This window comes from Oncorhynchus mykiss, chromosome 8, assembly GCF_057628025.1.
Source record: "Oncorhynchus mykiss isolate SJ-2025 chromosome 8, ASM5762802v1, whole genome shotgun sequence".
NCBI lineage: Eukaryota > Metazoa > Chordata > Actinopteri > Salmoniformes > Salmonidae > Oncorhynchus > Oncorhynchus mykiss.
The window spans coordinates 59524737-59544432 of record NC_143029.1 but is presented as its reverse complement, the minus strand read 5'-3'; the positions used below and the strand labels follow the sequence as shown (position 1 = coordinate 59544432).

General features: G+C 42.3%; 2 protein-coding genes across 13 annotated transcripts in view; both read left to right on the top strand.

Annotated features, from left to right (window-relative positions):
- The window catches only part of LOC110530229 (GRB10-interacting GYF protein 2), a 33230-nt gene extending 25249 nt beyond the window's left edge, over nucleotides 1–7981 (top strand). For all 12 annotated transcript variants that reach the window (XM_036985794.2, XM_090182136.1, XM_090182135.1 and 9 more), the window contains exons 25-28: nucleotides 3225–3364; nucleotides 3555–3763; nucleotides 6660–6804; nucleotides 7012–7981. In XM_036985794.2, the coding sequence (XP_036841689.2) occupies nucleotides 3225–3364; nucleotides 3555–3763; nucleotides 6660–6804; nucleotides 7012–7079 (562 nt within the window). In that variant the 3' untranslated portion in view covers nucleotides 7080–7981. The remainder of the gene's footprint in view (nucleotides 1–3224; nucleotides 3365–3554; nucleotides 3764–6659; nucleotides 6805–7011) is intronic.
- Nucleotides 7982–8314: 333 nt separating this feature from the next.
- On the top strand, nucleotides 8315–18613 carry snorc (secondary ossification center associated regulator of chondrocyte maturation). Its single transcript, XM_090182139.1, has 3 exons — nucleotides 8315–8833; nucleotides 16843–17013; nucleotides 17362–18613. The coding sequence occupies exons 1-3, from the start codon at nucleotides 8758–8760 to the stop codon at nucleotides 17469–17471; spliced, it is 357 nt and encodes a 118-aa protein (XP_090038265.1). The 5' UTR covers nucleotides 8315–8757; the 3' UTR covers nucleotides 17472–18613.
- Nucleotides 18614–19696: the final 1083 nt, after the last annotated feature.

Genomic DNA, 19696 nt, shown 5'->3' with positions numbered 1-19696 from the left:
GGATGTGCCAATGTTTGTGAACAATTCCCTTAATTTGTTCAGAGCACATTGAATAGCGGGTAGTTAGAACGCAAGAATGCGTCTTTTTGCGAGACTGACCTTGAAAAAGGTCATGTCTCGTTTTGTTTTGAATTTTCTCAATGGCAATATTAATCTGATCATTCTTGTAGCCCCTCTCCTTGAACTTTCTTTGCGTCTCAGCCATATTTCTGTCGAAATCGGACTGTTTTTTGCTAATTCTTTTGATTCGACAGAATTGGCTGTAGTTCAAACTATTTTTCAAGGGAAGTGGGTGACAACTGTCAGCCCTCAACAAACTGTTACGATCAGTAGGTTTCCTGTAAAGATCCGTGTATAGAACATTATCTTCACACAAGATCAGAAGATCAAGAAAACTGATTTGACGTCTATCAGATTGCATAGTACATCTCAGATGCTCAGAACAGGAGTTAAGAAAAGCATGGAATGCCTGGAGCTGTTTTGCATCACCCTTCCATAGAACAAAAATATCATCAATATACCGTTTCCAAATAATGATGTGAGACAAGAAAACATTTTTGAGAGGATTGAAAATAGACTGTTTCTCCATGTAACCCACATACAAATTAGCGTAGTTAGGAGCCATGGGGGATCCCATAGCAGTCCCTTTAATCTGAATAAAGAAATCATTTAGAAACATGAAATAGTTATGCGTGAGTACTATTTCAGCCAATGTTACAATGCATGCACTGGAAGGTAGTTCATTAGGGTCACGTTGCAGAAGAAAATGTTCCATAGCTTCAATACCGCCCTCGTGTGGAATATTAGTGTATAATGACTCAACAGCTAAAGTAACTAACAAGGTATTCTCAGGGAGAGGATCAAGAGATTCAATGATAGAGATCATACTGCTAGTGTCCTTTACAAAGGAGGGTAGCTGTTCTGCGAGTGGTCTAATAAAAAAGTCAACAAAAGTAGATAGAGGGGCCGTTACTGCATCAATGCCCGCTACAATAGGGCGCCCTGGAGGTTGTGTAACATTATGTAATTTCGGCAAAGTATAGAAAGTGGCAATTTTAGGGTGTTGAATAGCCAAAAAAGCATTCAGCGGGACAGTTCTCTACCATATGGCTATTTTTTACATTTGAGGTATTAAGGGGAGAAGCCTATTTTCCCATTAGTCACATCTAATCAAATTTTATTGGTTCCATACACATGGTTAGCAGATGCGAGTGTAGCGAAATGCTTGTGCTTCTAGTTCCAACAATATCTAACAAGTAATCTAACAATTTCACAACAAGTACCTTATACACACAAGTGTAAAGGAATGAATAAGAGTATGTACATATAAATATATGGATGAGCGATGGCCGAACGGCATAGGTAAGATGCAGTAGATGTTATAGAATACAGTATATACATATGAGATGAGGAATGTAGGGTATGTACATATTATATAAAGTGGCATTGTTTAAATTGACTAGTGATACATTTATTACATCCAATTTTGTATAATTAAAGTGGCTAGAGATTTGAGTCAGTATGTTGGTAGCAGTGACTCAAATGTTAGTGATGGCTGTTTAACAGTCTGATGGCCTTGAGATAGTTTTTCAGTCTCTCTATTGTGCATCTGTAAAAGTTAGTGTGTTTTTGGTGACAAGCCAAATTTCTTCAACTTCCTGAGGTTGAAGAGGCGCTGTTGCGCCTTCTTCACCACGTTGTCTGTGTGGGTGGACCATTTCAGTTTTTCCGTGATGTGTACGCCTAGGAACTTAAACTTTCCACCTTCTCCACTACTGTCCCGTCAATGTGGATAGGGGAGTGCTCCCTCTGCTGTTTCCTGAAGTCCACAATCATCTCCTTTGTTTTGTTGACATTGAGTGGTTATTTTCCTCACACAACACTCCAAGGGCCCTGACCTCCGCCCTGTAGGCCGTCTCGTCGTTGTTGGTAATCAAGCCTACCACTGTAGTGTCGTCTGCAAACTTGATGATTGAGTTGGAGGCGTGCATGGCCATGCAGTCATCATGAGTGAACAGGGAATACAGGAGAGGGCTGAGAACACATCCTTGTGGGGCCCCAGTGTTGAGGATCAGCGGGGTGGAGATGTTGTTTCATACCCTCACCACCTGGGGGTGGCCCGTCAGGAAGTCCAGGACCCAGTGGCACAGGGCTGGGTTAAGACCCAGGGTCTCGAGCTCAATGACGAGTTTGGAGGGTACTATGGTGTTAAATGCTGAGCTGTAGTTGATGAACAGCATTCTTACATAGGTATTCCTTTTGTCCAGATGGGTTAGGGCAGTGTGGTTGCGTTGTCTGTGGACCTATTGGGGCGGTAAGCAAATTGAAGTGGGTGTCAGGTAGGGTGGAGGTGATATGATCCTTAACTAGTCTCTCAAAGCACTTCATGAGGATGGAAGTGAGTGCTACGGGGCGATAGTCATTTAGTTTAGTTACCTTTGCTTTCTTGGGTACAGGAACAATGGTGGACATCTTTAAGCATGTGGGGACAGCAGACTGGGATAGGGAGAGATTGAATATGTCCGTAAACACACCAGCAAGCTGGTCTGGGCATGCTCTGAGGACGCGGCTAGGGATGCCGTCTGGGCCAGCAGCTTTGCGAGGGTGAACACATTTAAATGTTTTACTCACGTTGGCTGCGGTGAAGGAGAGTCCACAGGTTTTGGTAGCGGACCGTGTCGGTGGTACTGTATTGTCCTCAAAGTGAGTGAAGAAGTTGTTTAGTTGGTCTGGGAGCAAGACATTGTGGTCACACAAGCTCATAGAACGGGACTGCTGAGTGCTGAAGCGCATAAAAATAGTTATAGTATTAGTTTATAGTATTAGAGATGTGAGACCGGATTTGTGTTTTACTTGTCTTTATACACCTCTATAGAACAACTTGTCAAATACAGGTGCATTGAATACTGATGTATTCCTGTCTGGGGAGACAGATTATCAAAGCATGTCATAATAAACTTTCAGTTCAGACCAAGGAGCCCTACTCCCACCTACCACAGGATACTCTTTTGAAATATGTCTATTATGTACTTGTTATTCTCTGAAAATAAGCACATATTCTTGCACTTCATATGGAAGTTTCACATTTTTCGAGCCCTTACCAGTTTGCAATCCCTGAATATGGTGATTCACTTACAAATAGGATGATGGTTTAACAGGAAGTCTTTAAAAGTTGAGGCCAATGTATCTAATCGTGTGTGTATGTGTGGTAACTGTGTGAGCAGCAGTCGGGCCAATAAGAAGGTGGAGGAGGAGGAGAAGCTGCTGAAGTTGTTCCAGGGGGTTAATAAGAGCCAGCAGGATGGCTTCATGCAGTGGTGTGAGCAGACCCTGCACACCCTCAACACCGCCAACAACCTGGACGGTGAGTATATAATATACAACCTAGGTGCGTCTGAAATGGCACCCCCTATTCCTTAGGGGTTCTGCCCCAAAATAGTGCACTATATAGGGAAAGGGTGTCAATTCAGACGCACCCTAAAGATACCTTGAACCTAAAGTAACCTTGGCTGTGTGACCCCATCTTTAAAACTCACCCGGCCCTCTTCCTCTAGTCCCGACATTTGCGTCTTTCCTGAAGGAGGTGGACAGTCCGTACGAGGTGCACGACTACGTGCGCGCCTACTTGGGGGACACGTCTGAGGCTAAGGAGTTTGCCAAGCAGTTCCTGGAACGCCGTGCCAAGCAGAAGGCCAACCAACAGAAAGAGCCCCAGGCCCCACAGAACCAGCAGCCGACTCTCAAACAGCGACAGCAACAGCAGGTGAGAGAAACATGACACAGCAATTCATTGGGCAACTGGGGTGTAGCTATCTTTTTAGTAACCAAACGAGACAACAACTTGTAAAAATAAACTTGTTTTTGTTGCAATCTGTTTTCCATTGCAAAACCTTTTGCTTTGGTGTGCACTAATGAATACTCCCCTGGTTTGGCGTTTAGTTGTAGTCTATAGTTGTATGATAATCGATTGGACTTATATTGCGCTTTTCAAAACACCCAAAGCGCTTTAAATAGTAGGGGGATACTCACCTCATCCACCACCAATAGTTGAACTACCTAGTGTTGTGACATTGGTAACATTTTATTATCAATACAATAGAAGGCCAAGTAACGCGATACAACCGGGGAAACAGTTCAGATATGCCTGGCTTCCTGTTCACATCGTCCCCTGACACTTGTTCACATTTTCTTAAAGTTATGCTCATGTGCTATACAACACCTGTCACTGATATTCACCCTTCTGCTCAATACAACACATATTACTTTACACTGTTCACTTTATAATAGAATACTGCCAAGAAGGGCTAATTTGCTCATATTTGCAAAGGCCTACCTGTGATTTGGCTGGAAGAATGGAGGAAGGAATATAAACTGAACACAAATATAAATGCCACATGCATTTTTGCGGAGTTACAGTTCATATAAGGAAATCGGTCAATTGGGGCGCCAGTTCCAGCCAATCAGTGAGTTTTCTTCCCCTACAAAAGGGCTTTATTACAGACAGAAATACTCGGATGTGGATGTCCTGGGCTGGCGTGATTACACACAGTCTGCGTTTGAGGCCTGTTGGACATACTGTCAAATTCTCTAAAACGACATTGGAGAGGCGCCTTATGGTAGAAAGAACATTCAATTATCTGGCAACAACTCTGGTGGTGAAATGACATACTATGTTCGCGCTGCTCCAATGTATCACAGATGACTGCTCAGGGTCTCCATCCGCCCTCGCCGTTACAGCTAAATTCTATTTTATAATCTGATGGAGGATTAGATGTGCATGAAGAGCGGACAGAGGGAAGCAGGTGAGTGAGGGCTGGAAGGGGATGTGGCTGGCGGTTTACAGCTGCCACACGTAATATGCGCATGGAAGTCAAGTGGATGTTATTGGACTAGTGTGTAAAATAGACTACTATTGCCGAAGCAGCAGCTACTCTTCCTGGGGTCCAGCAAAATTAAGGCAGTTTATACAATTTTAAAACATCACAATACATTCACATATTTCACAACACTCTGTGACCTCGGGCCACTACTCCACCACTACCACATATCTACAGTACTAAATCCATGTGTATGTATAGTGCGTATGTTATCGTGTGTGTGTGTGTGCCAATGTTTGTGTTGCTTCAAAGTCCCCGCTGTTCCATAAGGTGTTTTTTTAATTAGTTTTTTAAATCTAATTTTATTGCTTGTTTCAGTTACTTGATGTGGAATAGTAGTCATGGCTCTATGTAGTACTGTGTGCCTCCCATAGTCTGTTCTGGACTTGGACTGTGAAGAGACCTCTTGTTGCATGTCTTGTGGGGTATGGATGGGTGTCTGAGCTGTGTGCCAGTAGTTTAGACCGGCAGCTCGGTGCATTCAACTTGTCAATACCTCTCATAAATAAAAGTAGTGATGAAGTCAATCTCTCCTCCACTTTCAGCCAGGAGAGAATGACATGCATATTATTAATATTAGCTTTCTGTGTACATCCAAGGGCCAGCCGTGCTGCCCTGTTCTGAGCCATTTTGCCATTTTCCTAAGTCCTTTTGTGGCACCTGACCACACGACTGAACAGTAGTCAAGGTGTGACAAAACTAGGACCTGCCTTGTTGATAGTATTAAGAAGGCAGAGCATTGCTTTATTATAGACAGACTTCTCCCCATCTTAGCTACTACTGCATCAAAATGTTTTGACCATGACAGTTTACAATCTAGTGTTACTCCAAGCAGTTTAGTCATCTCAACTTGCTCAATTTCCACATTATTTATTACAAGATTTAGTTGAGGTTTAGTGAATGTTTTGTTCCAAATACAATGCTTTTAATTTTAGAAATATTTAGGGCTAACTTATTCCTTGCAACCCATTCTGAAACTAACTACAGCTCTTTGTTGATTGTTGCAGACATTTCAGTCGCTGTAGTAGCTGAAGTGTATAGTGTTGAGTCATCCGCATACATAGAAACTCTGGCTTTCAGCTGCACTGAAGTCTAACAAGACAGCCCCCACAATCATTTTATCATCAATTTCTCTCAGCCAATCAGTCATTTGTATAAGTGCTGTGCTTGAGTGTCATCTGATTCAATAAATTAAGGAGCTGGCTTTTTTTCCCAAAATATAATTTACGGTGCCCCAAAGCTTTTTAATATCATTATTTATATAATTTCTTTGTTTCATTTCTTTTTATTTAGTTTAGTCACATGATTTCTTAATTTGCAGTTCTTTTGCCAATCAGTTGGGCTGCCAGACTTAATTGCCATACCTTTTGCCTCATCCCTCTCAAACATACAATTTTTTAATTCCTCATCAATCCAATGAGATTTAACAGTTTTTACAGTCATTTTCTTAATGGGTGCATGCTTATTAGTAACTGGAATAAGTAGTTTCATAAATGCGTCACCCGCAGCGTCTGGTTGCTCCTCATTACCCACCACAGACCAGCAAATATTCTTTACATCATCAACATATGAATCACTACAAAACTTATTGTATGACCTCTTATACACTATATTAGGCCCAGCCTTTGGAACTTTGGTTTTCCTAGATATGGCTACTATTATATGTAACGGTAACAGTATTAAAAAATGTTGGAATCATATGTATTGGGATGTTTTGGTACCGGTATACCACTAGTTAGTAATTATCTCACCCCTCATTTCCCCTGTGACTCCATTTCCCAGGATTCAGTGTGGGGCGGGACGGGCTCTCCGTCCCGGTACCAGTCTAACCACACAAGCCTCCAGCAGCAGGCACGTTTCGAGACCGTCACCTCAGGGAAGAAGAAGAAAAAGCAGAAGATGGTCCGGGCAGACCCCAGCCTGCTAGGTGAGGACAAATACAATGATGCATTTTTTAAGGAGTTAAGAGTATGACAGTCATTTGTTATTGTATCACCTTCATTCCTATATCACCACTTGTAATTGATACAGCCTTACCTGGCAACTCACAGCATCCGTTGACAAGAAGTGCTCTATTGTTTAACTGTTTGACATTGAATCTAACGTAACTTTTCCTGTTCTCTCCTCTCCCCAGGTTTTTCTGTGAACGCGGCGTCTGAGAGGTTGAATATGGGCGAGATAGAGACGGTGGAGGACTTTTAAAGGGACTGCTCTGCCGCCACTGACTCAATCCGTTTTGAACAGCTGTCATTTTCCCCGCCCACACGTCCCGCCCCCCACCTCCCCGTCCCAATCCTTTTACTTTTTATTTTTGAAAATGCATCCTCTTTCTGTTCTCTAAGTTAATTTAATGTTTGTCATTGGAAGCTGGGGATGCTTTCCAGTGCCAAAGGGCCCCCACCCCAAAAATCCCTAATGAGTATTTTGCCCTATGGGAGACCGGGAGAAGGCTAATGACGCAGCCAGACAATCAAACGGAACATTCACATTCACGCAATGAAACATTGAACGAACTGACCAAAAAAAATCTATGAATTGAAATCTGACTTCTCTCTGAGAAGAAAGCAGAGCTAAGGGGATGAGGAGGATGTGGATATTTCTCCCTGTCTATGGTTGGCTGTTCAGTTCCCTCCTAGTCTCTGGTGTCTGAAAGTACCCAAAAAGAGAGTCCATTTCCTGATGCAATCATCTCCCCATGGAATTATTTTACGCGTGGACATAAGGGTGGGGATGCGGGGGGATTTTCGATGAAAAAAATAGTCATTTAAACCTTTTTTCTTTTATTTTTTTATTTATTGAAAGTTTTTCCTCCCCCTTCCCTTTTGTTAAATCTTCTCTCCTCACTCCTGTTTTCTGCCAGTTGTTTGTGGATGATGGTTGCATTGTAGGAGCTAAGGATGTGTGCCCGCTGATGTCCTGTTTTAAGGACATGCTCGAAAGTTCCAAGTAGTTATCCATTTCTTGTAAAATACTAGGCTGTTTAAAGAATAAACTTTCAATTCTGCATCTGTATTATAATATATGAAAATGATGAACTACTGGAGTCATACTTTTCTATTGCGGTATGAAATAAAACAGTCTCTTGTGTGGGCTGTTCACACTTCTGTCTTTTGTATGAATGAACAACTTCAAAATACTGAAAGTGTATCATTTTTCCTTCTTGCCTGCACAATGTTTGTACTCCCACCCCCCTCTGATGCTGATGCACTGTAGACAGATTTTTTTTAAACATTGACACTTTTTTAGGAAATTTGTTATCCTGTGTAAGATTCAACGTTGTGTATTTATCTCATCCCAGTCACTGAGTTCCAATACTACTCTAACCCACCTCTGGTGAAGCAAAGCTCATATCTTCTCACAACCTATAGCTATCTCCAACTGGCAACCTGACCCCCCATAACCTCTTACCAGTACCACAGATAATACTACCCCAATACGAACTTTTGTGAAAAAATACCTGAGTCTGTATCGATGATCGACCAACTGGAAAGCATGGGACGATGGACTGAGAGGCCTGGGAAGGTGTTGGGATGGTGAGTCTTCTTCTCCAAGTAGAAGTTTCCCGGTGGTAGATCTAGGATCCGCGTACCCTGCCCCAGTCCTGACCCTAACTGTTCAGGTGGAAACGGTTTAACTAACCTTTTAATCAGCATCTAGGGTGTATTTCCTTGTTTTTCTGAGGAGTATGAAGTGGGTGTACCCTCCTCAGAGGTGTTGACAAAGTCTGCACTGTCCAGACACTTCTGTCTTCATACACAGTCCCTCCTCCCCCTCTTTCACCTCTCTTCCCCTTTTTCCTTCGCTCCAGCCCTCACTAGCCCATGCTTCAGGAGCTCTGGAGACTCCCAGTCCAGTCATCCTCCTCACAGAGACAGGAAACATGGCCAACTGCAGCAGCGTTTCCAGACTTGTCCTCATGGCCCTCCTCGGCCTCTGGGTAGCCACCCTCCACTCAGGTAAGCTCCCTGCCGGACAGTGTCTCTCCTGGTTTTCCTTGTATTAGTCATGGGAAGGAGTGTAAAATATGATACATACGTCTATTTGGTCTTTACGTTTTGAATATCCCAAGTCTGAATGCATCAAAAAACAGTTCCCGCTACAGTAAATGTATTTATTACAATGTTATGAGTGTGTTTAGACATTGCCTTTAGACTTCACCGCAAGAGGACAAGGGTAGAACACTGGTTTGGTTGTTTAGTCATCTGTAGAGATGTGGATTAGAAATAAGTGGGTGTGCTTGTGAAAAACAGACTCAAGATTTGCCACCAGAAATGCAGGGGTTGTTGAAGGTAATTTGTTGGAAAGTTGAAAGGCAAAAATATACTCCTTGCTTTTTCTTTTGCTCCCACAAGCACATCAACAATATTATGTGCAATTTCAGGGACATTAAAATTTTATTCAAATCAACGTTCTACTTTATTTCAGTGGACAAAGAATCAGAATATTCTAGAGTTTTTTTCTGAATGTTTCTCATTTGAGTGGGCATTGGGTAAGTATGGTCATATTTAGCTGTGCTCAAGGTGAGTGTGTGTGTGTACGTGTCATTTTCCCCCACTATTGACCTAGAGGCCCTGTTGCGAGAGGCCTTGCACTTTAAATGATGCAGTTGTTCGAGAAAAGGGACATTTAGAAGACTGAAAGCTAGTCTTTGACAAACACGGTGACTCACTTGCTTTCATCTAATAACTCATGTTTAGAACCCTTCTGAAACGCAATATTGGCTCAATCTGGATGTGGTTTCGCTCTGCCAGGTGTCGTCAACCTTTTCTATGTGCTTCTTTAAGGTTTTGTCATTTTTTTTCTAGAGAATTGTTAAATGTGAGAGGAGCTTATCAAAGTAAAGCTCACCGCTGACATTTGAATTACTTGCACTGATGACTTGGATAAAAATGACAGCAAGTACTTGGAATTTATTTGATGTCCCTCTTAACAGTGTAAGAGTTGTATTTTTACAAGAACCCTCTGTGCGTGTGGTCTTCCAGCCAATCTGCTGATTCTGTATGTTGATCAGCAGGAAGTCTCTCTCGTTTAGTTTTTCTCTTTCTATTTCCCCCTGTTTCTCTTTCAATCTTTCTCCCCCCTTTGCTTTCTCCATTTCTCTTTTTCTCTCCCTCCATTTCTCGGTCTCTTAACTCTTTATCCCTCCCCTTTCTTTCTAGGTCACTCTCGGTTTACCTCTTCCTCTCTGTTAACTTCTCTCTCTTTCTCCCTTCAATTTGCGCTCGTTCTCCTACTCTCACACCTAGGTGATAAACCTAAGGCGAGGCATGGGAATGAAGGGGATTCCACAAAGCCAGGGATTGTGAGGGCCCTGCTTTCTTAAGGCCCTAAGGGTCAGGGCAAGGGTTAAAGCCACCAGAAACATGCCACTTCTTCTTCCAAACAATGAACTGTCAGTAAGCAGTGAGTGGAACATTGACAGCAGTGTGCTTGAGACGTCAATGTCTTGTCGGAGAGTCTATCGTTAGAATGATAGTTACACACCTAAAGGATTTTTAGGTTGAGCTGGTTGGTTTGATGAAGTCTTCCTCGAAACGGTGACCTGTACAACACTGTTGCCCTGGGACAATGTTATTATTATTTAACCTTTTATTTAACTAGGCAAGTCAGTTAAGAACAAATTCTTATTTTCAATGACGGCCTGGGAACAGGGGCAGAACGACAGATTTGTACCTTGTCCGCTCGGGGATTCGATCTTGCAACCTTTCGGTTACTAGTCCCAACGCTCTAACCGCCAGGCTACCCTGCCGCCCTGTTTTTGTGACCAGGCTGAGCTTTTGACATCAATGTCATGCCGGAGAATGTCGAGCTAGGATGGCGTTGTTTATCGCTAGAATGATTTGTTACACACCTGTATCATCGTAGGATGAGCTGGATGGCTTGATAAAGAGACGTTTTGTAGTGTTGAGGTGTTACTGAGCTCACCGTTTCTTTCATCTACGTTTACATGATCATTATGTTCAGTTTAGCATTTCAACTTGGAACCTTGTGCATTCTCTTTTTTTAAACTGCACTTCCATTTTAAGATTTTTTTCTTTTGATAATTTTCTATTTCCTGTACCAATGATGTGTCTATGGTCTCACAAGCATAAGATTCAGTATCAGCACCACCACAATCTGTATTTGACAAGACCAGCAAATCTCAAAGTTAACCCATGAGTGATGTATGTGAATGATGTCGTTTTGCACCCACATGACTTCTGTCATGGCCGGAACACAAGCTGCTTACTAAACCGTTTCCACCAAAATCTTCCTTTTCTCATTTTATAACTGCTCTGACTCATGACCTATCCAGGTCGTTCTTCTCTTAGGGGTCACGAAGAAAAGAAGACGAGGAAAGAAACAGTTTAACAGTATTTGGACCCAAACAAAAGTTCTCCCCTTCGAGACCCAAGCCCTCATCTCTTAGTGATCACGGAAGGGATGTAGATAAGGACAGAAAGCTGTTTAGAATTATTTGGACGCAGCCATAGTACACTGCCTCTGTACTAACCTCCCAGAGACCTCATCCGGGTTTCAAGTTGTATTAGTCGTATGTACAGTTGAAGTCGGAAGTTTACGTACACTGAGGTTGGAGTCATTTTAAAACTCGTTTTTCAACTACTCCACAAATTTCTTGTTAACAAACTATAGTTTTGGTAAGTCGGTTAGGACATCTACTTTGTAATTTTTCCAATAATTGTTTACAGACAGATTATTTCACTTATAATTCACTGTATCACAATTCCAGTGGGTCAGAAGTTTACATACATCAAGTTGACTTTGCCTTGAAACAGTTTGCAATATTCCATAAAATGATGTCATGGCTTTAGAAGCTTCTGATAGGCTAATTTACATTATTTGAGTCAAATGGAGGTGTACCTGTGGCTGTATTTCAAGGCCTACCTTCAAACTCAGTGCCTCTTTGCTTGACATCATGGGAAAATCAAAAGAAACTAGCAAAGACACCAAGAAAAACAATTGTAGACCTCCACAAGTCTGGTTCATCCTTGGGAGCAATTTCCAAATGCCTGAAGGTACCATGTTCATATGCATGTATAAACACCATGGGACCATGCCGCCGTCACACCACTCAGGAAGGTGACGTGTTCTGTCTCCTAGAGATGAACGTGCTTTGGTGCGAAAAGTGCAAATCAATCCCAGAACAACAGCAAAGGACGTTGTGAAGATGCTGGAGGAAACGGATACATAGGTATCTATATCCACAGTAAAACAAGTCCTATAGCGACATAACCTGAAAGGCCGCTGAGCAAGAAAGAAGGCACTGCTCCAAAACCACCACTTTTAAAAAAAAGTCAGACTGCAGTTTGCAACTGCACATGGGGACAAAGATTGTACTTTTTGGAGAAATGTCCTCTGGTCTGATTAAACAAAAATAGAACTGTTTGGCCATAATGACCATCGTTATGTTTGGAGGAAACAGGGGGAGGCTTGCAAGCCGAAGAACACCATCCCAACCGTGAAGCACAGGGGTGGCAACATCATGTTGTGGGGGTGCTTTGCTGCAGGAGCGACTGGTGCACTTCACAAAATAGATGGCATCTTGAGGAAGAAAATTGTGGATATATTGAAGCAACACCTCAAGACATCAGTCAGGATGTTAAAGCTTGGTCACAAATGGGTCTTCCAAATGGACAATGGCCCCAAGCATACTTCCAAAGTTGTGGCAAATTGGCTTAAGGACAACAAAGTAAAGGTATTGGAGTGGCCATCACAAAGCTCTGACCTCAATCCTATAGAACATTTGTGGGCAGAACTGAAAAAGCGTATGCGAGCAAGGAGGCCTACAAAACTGACCCAGTTACACCATCTCTGTCAGGACGAATGGGCCAAAATTCACCCAACTTATTGTGGGAACTTTGTGGAAGGCTACCCGTATTGTTTCTCCCATGTTAAACAATTATGGCCAATACACTCAATTAGTATTTGGTAGCATGTAAACTTCTGACCCACTGGGAATGTGATGAAAAGCTGAAATAAATCATTCTCTCTACTATTATTCTGACATTACATTCTTAAAATAAAGTGGTGAGCCTAACTGACAGGGAATTTTTACTAGGATTAAATGTCAGGAATTGTGAAACTGAGTTTAAATGTATTTGGCTAAGGTGTATGTAAACTTCCGACTTCAACTGTACAGGATACACATGGTATACATTGTCCAATTACATGCGTAGTGTCATGTTCCTTCTCAACAATACGAACACAAGGTAAATGGCTCAGTAGAATATAATATTATTTTTTTAGCAGAAGTATAGTACAGGAAGGCAGCATAATACAGGAAGGCACAATTTGTACTCCAATATTTAGACTATAATGTATTTATATAGTCCAATAGTCCAGTGATCACTGAAGTAAAGTACACCAGAAAAGGAAGCTGTTTTACAGTAATGGGACTCAGCCGTAGTAAACCTTCCTGGCCAACTTGTGGCTTTTACCAGCCTACAGGTGGTGAGGAGATGTCTACTATAAATTCTGAACCTCACAAACAGGATATTTGCAGCTATCGCCCTGTGGTTTGTCAGAAGGTGTTTGGAGGAAGGTGGAGTAAACCCCACCTGGGAGGCAGTCAAAGAGGTGAGGTGAGGCGAAGACACGGGCACAGGCAATGCCCCTTTTGGAGGTGGGCACAGCCGCAGGACCAGGTGCCCGGGCAGTGTGGCGTTCACATACGCCCGTTTGCAAGCTCTGTCATCTCTCCGGGCCGTGTGAAATCCTGACTGGACTGGAGAGGTCAAAGCCACCAACGTTTGTTTTTAGTGTCTGAGATCAGCCTTTTCCTAATGTCTGTGGTTCGTTGACATGTCTAGGTCACACTACAGTAGCTAACAGGGACAAGAGGCACATAAGACTGAGATGGCACGTTCCATCATCATGGGTTTTCAGTGAGGCAGGTTAGCTGTGTAGGTTAGTGGAGTTTGGACCTGTTCCTCTGGGCGAATGAGACATGGAGGGATGCCCTAGCTTACCTGCTTAAATGTTCACATATTGTAAGTGAGTGACAGAGAGCCTATGGGCTTACTCATACTAGATGTGATACCCATGTTAGTGTCTTGTCACAGATTGGTTGTGTGTAGACCCAGGTAGCAGGGTTTGGGAGACTGGTATTACCTGAAACTGGTAGTGAGAACACCTTTGGAAACTGCGTCATGAGAATAGATACAGCTCAGTGTTGATCTGTGGGAGATGAAAGACAGAGGATTCAGCTGGTCAACGGTAGCGCTGCGGTCAAGTCTGGGAGCCATTACTGGAAATTACGGAGAAGCAAATTTCTCCTGCCCTCCTTGACGAGGCAAACAAACACCAACGGAAAAAAAACATCACAGAGCTTTTTTTCTCCCCGTCTTCATTAAACAAAGCTGTGCAAGGAGGCACAGCCTTTTTACACACACACACACTATTTGATAAACGTTCTTGTTTGACGTCCAGTGCCCGGCCATTCTAGGGGCTGGGGCTACTGTAGGTTTGGGGCTGGCTGGCCGTTACCGGTTGGAGCCTGTCTCGACTGCAGCCGCCCTCCCTGAACGCACAAGTTGCCTTTTGTGCCATGGGCTGAAGGCCTCATTGATGGCAGGGCTGGCCAGAGGCCCAGGGCTCTGTACCTGCAGTCAGCCCCTGCACAGGAAGCCACATGCTAACACGAGTCAACACACGCAGCAGAAATACTTACCCCACCCGCTTGCCCGGCCTATACCCCGCCTGGGTAAAGGCTGTTGTACACAGGCCATCACTGAACTCTGAACATCTCCTAACCAAGCATTCCCACTCACCATAGCTAATACCTTTTTTTTTTTTTTTTTATTAAAATCTGATCATCTTGAAAATACACAGCCAAATGTATCAGTTCAAAAGATTGTCTGTGTACAGACCGGCGTACACAGGCCATCACCAACAGGGTTATCTATCACCAGTTTGTGTGTGGTGTTGGAATTCTAAGTCGTAAGGATGGGCCGCAATGGACATAGGTTGTTGGACATGATTCTGTATTTATCGTTGGAATTGTCTCCCGCATAAGGACATTCAATCTTTTGAGGTGATGTTTGTGTATTTTCAGGATAAAACTTATTAGCTATGGTGAGTGGGAATGTTTGGTTGTGAGATTTGCAGTGTTAAGTAAGGTTATGAAGTTTAGAGTGGGTGTCTTCATAGCTGGAAGGTAAATATGTCTGTTGTAAATAGCCTAGGTGTAAATATGTTTATGGTTTTGTTGGTATGTGAAGCGTGAGCTTGGGTCGGTTGAGTCAGTGAGTGAATGGGTGGGCTTGTGTATGCATCATACATGCGTGTGTGTGGACGGTTTGTTTTTCTTAGGTGATTGGGATCGAATTTTCCCCGTTCCATAGATTCAAAAAAGCAAGGTCGCTCAGCTGTGCGCTTGAAGGGGAACGGTGGTTTACAGTTAGTTAGCTGGCGTTCTAAATCCTAGTCTTTCCATTCCCCTTTAACACCAGCCATCGAGGACACAGTGTTTCTCAAATCATTGGAGAGAATTATGTTGCATTTTAGTCAATTTAATTGGCCGTATCCAGAATCCACTCTTAGTACTCTTGAGCCTTGCCTTCTACTGGCGAACATCGAGAGACAGCTTTTTTTTAAGAGATCTGGATTCCATGGGTACTATGAAGGTGTGAAAAGTCGCATACCACCTCAATGCTAGGACCTGTGGAATGTAGGTGAGAGGAGTGAGAGACACAGGAGAGAGGGGAGATGCAGGGTGGAGAGAAGAGCGAGGTGTGCGGAGGAGTTGAGCGAGCACACAGTGGAGGCTACCTGAACTGTGTACAAATGGTGCTGATCCTCTACAAAGCCTTCCTTTCTGGGTCTTAGGCTGCTAGCAGAGCAGCACAGAAAAGCTATTAGTTCTTCCACAAATTCTGTGCCTTTTGAGAAGTGTAACTTGGGTAAAAAACAACTTAATTTCACCTCATTTTAATATTCTGTCATGGAGCACATGTTCAGCGTCATAAGAAGTGTTTTCCCTTTTCAAGAGGTTAAATAATACAATTACTGTAGTAAGTGGCAAATAAAGTAACAGGGTTGACTATTTTAATTCCCCCTGTGACAGTGGGAATGGAAGCTTGTGTGCAACTGGGAGTGGCAAATGAATGCAAGCTTCACAAACCAAATGACATTGTTAACATTTTTCCAGCCTGTCTATCTATGGGTAACAGGGTTGACTTGTTATTCTTGAACCGCTAGGTTTTCCACCACAAAACACCAGGAAATGGTTGACTTCAGATGAGCTGGTTCTATCTTCCCGAAATGACTCTTGTCAAAGCAACAAAATAACTAGAGCTTTACAATGATGGTGACATTTTGGGATGAAGTGGATCAAAATCTTCCTCCAAGTGACAGGGTTGAAGAGGGACTTGTCCAAATGCAGATGTGTTGAGTTTTCCCTTGTATATAAAGAAGGGCACGTCATTTAATATCATGAATTTATTGATGCACAATTTCTATTGAAAATATCAGACGCAAAAAAAGTAGGCACCGTTTCGTGGAATGAACCGCTAGCTTAGCCCTCTTTCCACTGCAGCGTCAGACTCTGGCTAACATGTAGCTCTGTCAGTACTCTAGCTGACATTCACAGCTCTGTCCCTCACATTAGCAGCCGCCAAACCAGCAAAGCTACTCCTTAGACAAACTATTACGTGTAATGTAACATTTGTCATATTTTCAGTTCACACTTTTACCTCGGGTTTGTTTTTTTTATATAACTAAATGTAGCTGAAACTGAAAGTGCGTGTATGACTGAGCTCGTTGAGTTATCCTCATGTTTTTTGTTTAACCAGTTAGTCCCATTGAGGTCAGAATGTCTGTTTTCCAATGGACTCATGTTTTCCACACATTTGCACTACAAATATGTACACGATGCTACATTTAAACAGTTATAGACTCTTTAACTATTTGAACAAGCCCAAATTGGAAACACACACACACACTGTTGCACTGCTGTTGTTCACAGAGACTGTGGCAGACCCCACACCCACTTTACAAGGGGACAACCAGGACACGCTGTCCGGAGAGGGGGCGTATGAAGTCACCACCAAAGACCCCTTCCAGGATATGACAGAGAGTGTGTTGACCTTCGAATACGAGGACACCACCCACTCACAGGCCGTGGACGAGGAGGAAAGTGAGACATTTCCCATCACCAGTAAAATAATATTGAAATGTTATTAATATAAAGAATTTGGGTTATACCCAGAGGATTTAGAAAATAGTATATTCTGTAAACATTTGCATGTGAAGAGCCATTGGCCAAAGCTCGCTGGAGGGGTTATTTGTGTCTGTAAATCCACACCACAACCCCTGAATTGGTAATAAACCACACCATTTGTAAAGTATATCGAGACTGTGATGATGCATTTTAAATCAAATTCGACCTTGACTTGACAATCCTGCTTTATACTCGAGTGTCAGGTTGGTGGCCTAACCTCTGACCTTTGCTCGTTGTGTGTTCTCTGTGTGCCCCTGTATCCAGGTGTTCTGGGCCCAGGTGCCATCACAGCCATCGTCATCGCAGTCGTCCTGGGGGCTTCAGTCCTCCTCGCCCTCATTGTCATTACACTCAGGAAGTTCACTGCTTCCTAGAGCCACTTCCTCCTCTTTCTTTCAATCTCTCTCTTTCACTTCTTTGTCACTTCCATTCATCTATCTTTATTGTTTTTCCCCATTCTCTAAATGTTCTCCCATTCCCTCTGTTTCCCTTATACACACATATTGTGAAAGTGAAACCCTCTACAACCCTGGATGCTATAATGGTATGTGGCAGGTCCCTTTTGGCCTTGAAGAGCAACTGACAATGAAATACCTTCAGACTCTAGCTACTATAATCATGCTGTTCTTGTTGGCCCCCATGTCCACTATCACGTTGTCAATTGGAGGCTTAAGTGGGAGTTAGGATTTGCCCCTAAGAGGACATTAGAGACTGGCAGGTTCTTCCAGTGTGAAGTCATAGCTTTAATAAAATCCCTTTTACTTTACTTGTAATGATCTGTGTGCTGAAATGTTTTGTCCAGCTTTGATTTGTTCTTGCTGATCTTTGTAGAAGTGATTTTTTTTTCTGACGGTTCTGTTGTGTGTTGCTGTATCCTGTCTGTCTTTGTGTATGAACGGGTGTGATGAGTGTGTCATTGTGAAGATGAATCCACCATGTTTATTACGTTGCTGAGTGCCTACTCCATTTGGTTAAAAGTGAAGTGTTATTGACAGTAGAATGAAAAATGAAATGATTTACCAAATGTACAACACAGAATTCACTTGTATGATCAAATGTTATTTTGAATGATCTTATCTCATGAGAGAATATTTTCACAATGCACACAATGTGCTACCTTTCACTGGCAAATAGTATTTTTTTAATTTAAGAAACGTTTGCCATTTTCCATTGGAACAAACACATTGATAGTGACCCAGAACTATAATATTTTAATATGAAAATGCTGGCGTCGTCAATAAATAAACATAAACAGGGTAATTTTTGTATTTTTTTGTATTTTTTTTACCTGCAAAGCAAATATTAACCTTGCCTATTAAACGGCAGAATGACTGTTGTGTTTGTGTTTTTGGGGGGCATTGATGGGAAGCGTTGTATAATATTTAGATTTTCTCTGTTTTACTCTTGCGTTTTACCAATCAACTAACTAATGCTTATGTAAAACAAATATTCTTTAAGGTAATATCACCTGTTTGAACTATGTGTTATATTGTATAAATCACTTCCTACAACCAAATATTAGTCTTGTCATTTATTTCAAATGTATATGGGTAATTTATTGGTGCACCAAGTTTATCTGTAAGGCAGAATAAAGGGCTTCATTCATCCAATCACAATACAAACAGGTGTTGTCATAAGTTATTGTGTTGGACTGACACAAATACCCACTGACGAGTGGAAGTCACTCACTCACAGGTTCTGGATGTGCTAGTCAGCAGCACGTTTGACGCTTAGTGAAACTGGAACAAATGAGTCATGGGAGCACAATAAAATGTGTAAAACTTCCATCATGGTTCCAGATTAGAACTGGCTCTATGGGTTCTGGTTTGGAAAAGACCCAAGTCATCAGGAACATGGGAATATAATCAATTGTATATGATCAGGACACCGACAAGGGTCAAAGGTTAGAATGGCACACCAGTTACTCCTCAAAAGGGAAATAGTAATGGATTATCATTCACAGTCAATCGGTGGTATAGTTGAGCAGTGGAACAGGAGAGATTGACTTTGTCACTGCTTGTATGTATGAGCAGTATTGACATGTTGAATGTACCGAGCGGTCTGTTTGAATTCCTGCCACACAGTTTCGACACCCATCCATACCCCACAAGATATGCCACCAAAGGTCTCTTCACAGTCCCCAAGTCCAGAACTGACTATGGGAGGCGCACAGTACTACATAGAGCCATGACTACATGGAACTCTATTCCACATCAAGTATTTGATGCAAGCAGTAAAATTACATTTAAATAACGGATAAAAAATAAACATGACTGTGAAGCAACACAAACATAGGTACCGACACACACACACACACACGATAGCATACGCACTATACACACGCACACACAGATTTAGTACTGCAGATATGTGGTAGTGGTGGAGTAGGGGCCTGAGGGCGCACAGTGTGTTGTGAAATCTGAGAATGTATTCTGTTTTTAAAATTGTATAAACTTAATTTTGCTGGATCCATAATAAATACAACATTCCACTAGGGGGAGTAAAAACAAATGTATTTCCCCGTAAAACATTGAAGTTATCTTGATCATAATCGGGTGCTTCCTCAAAGTTGTCATAAAAAAGTTTATATGGTGCAGTA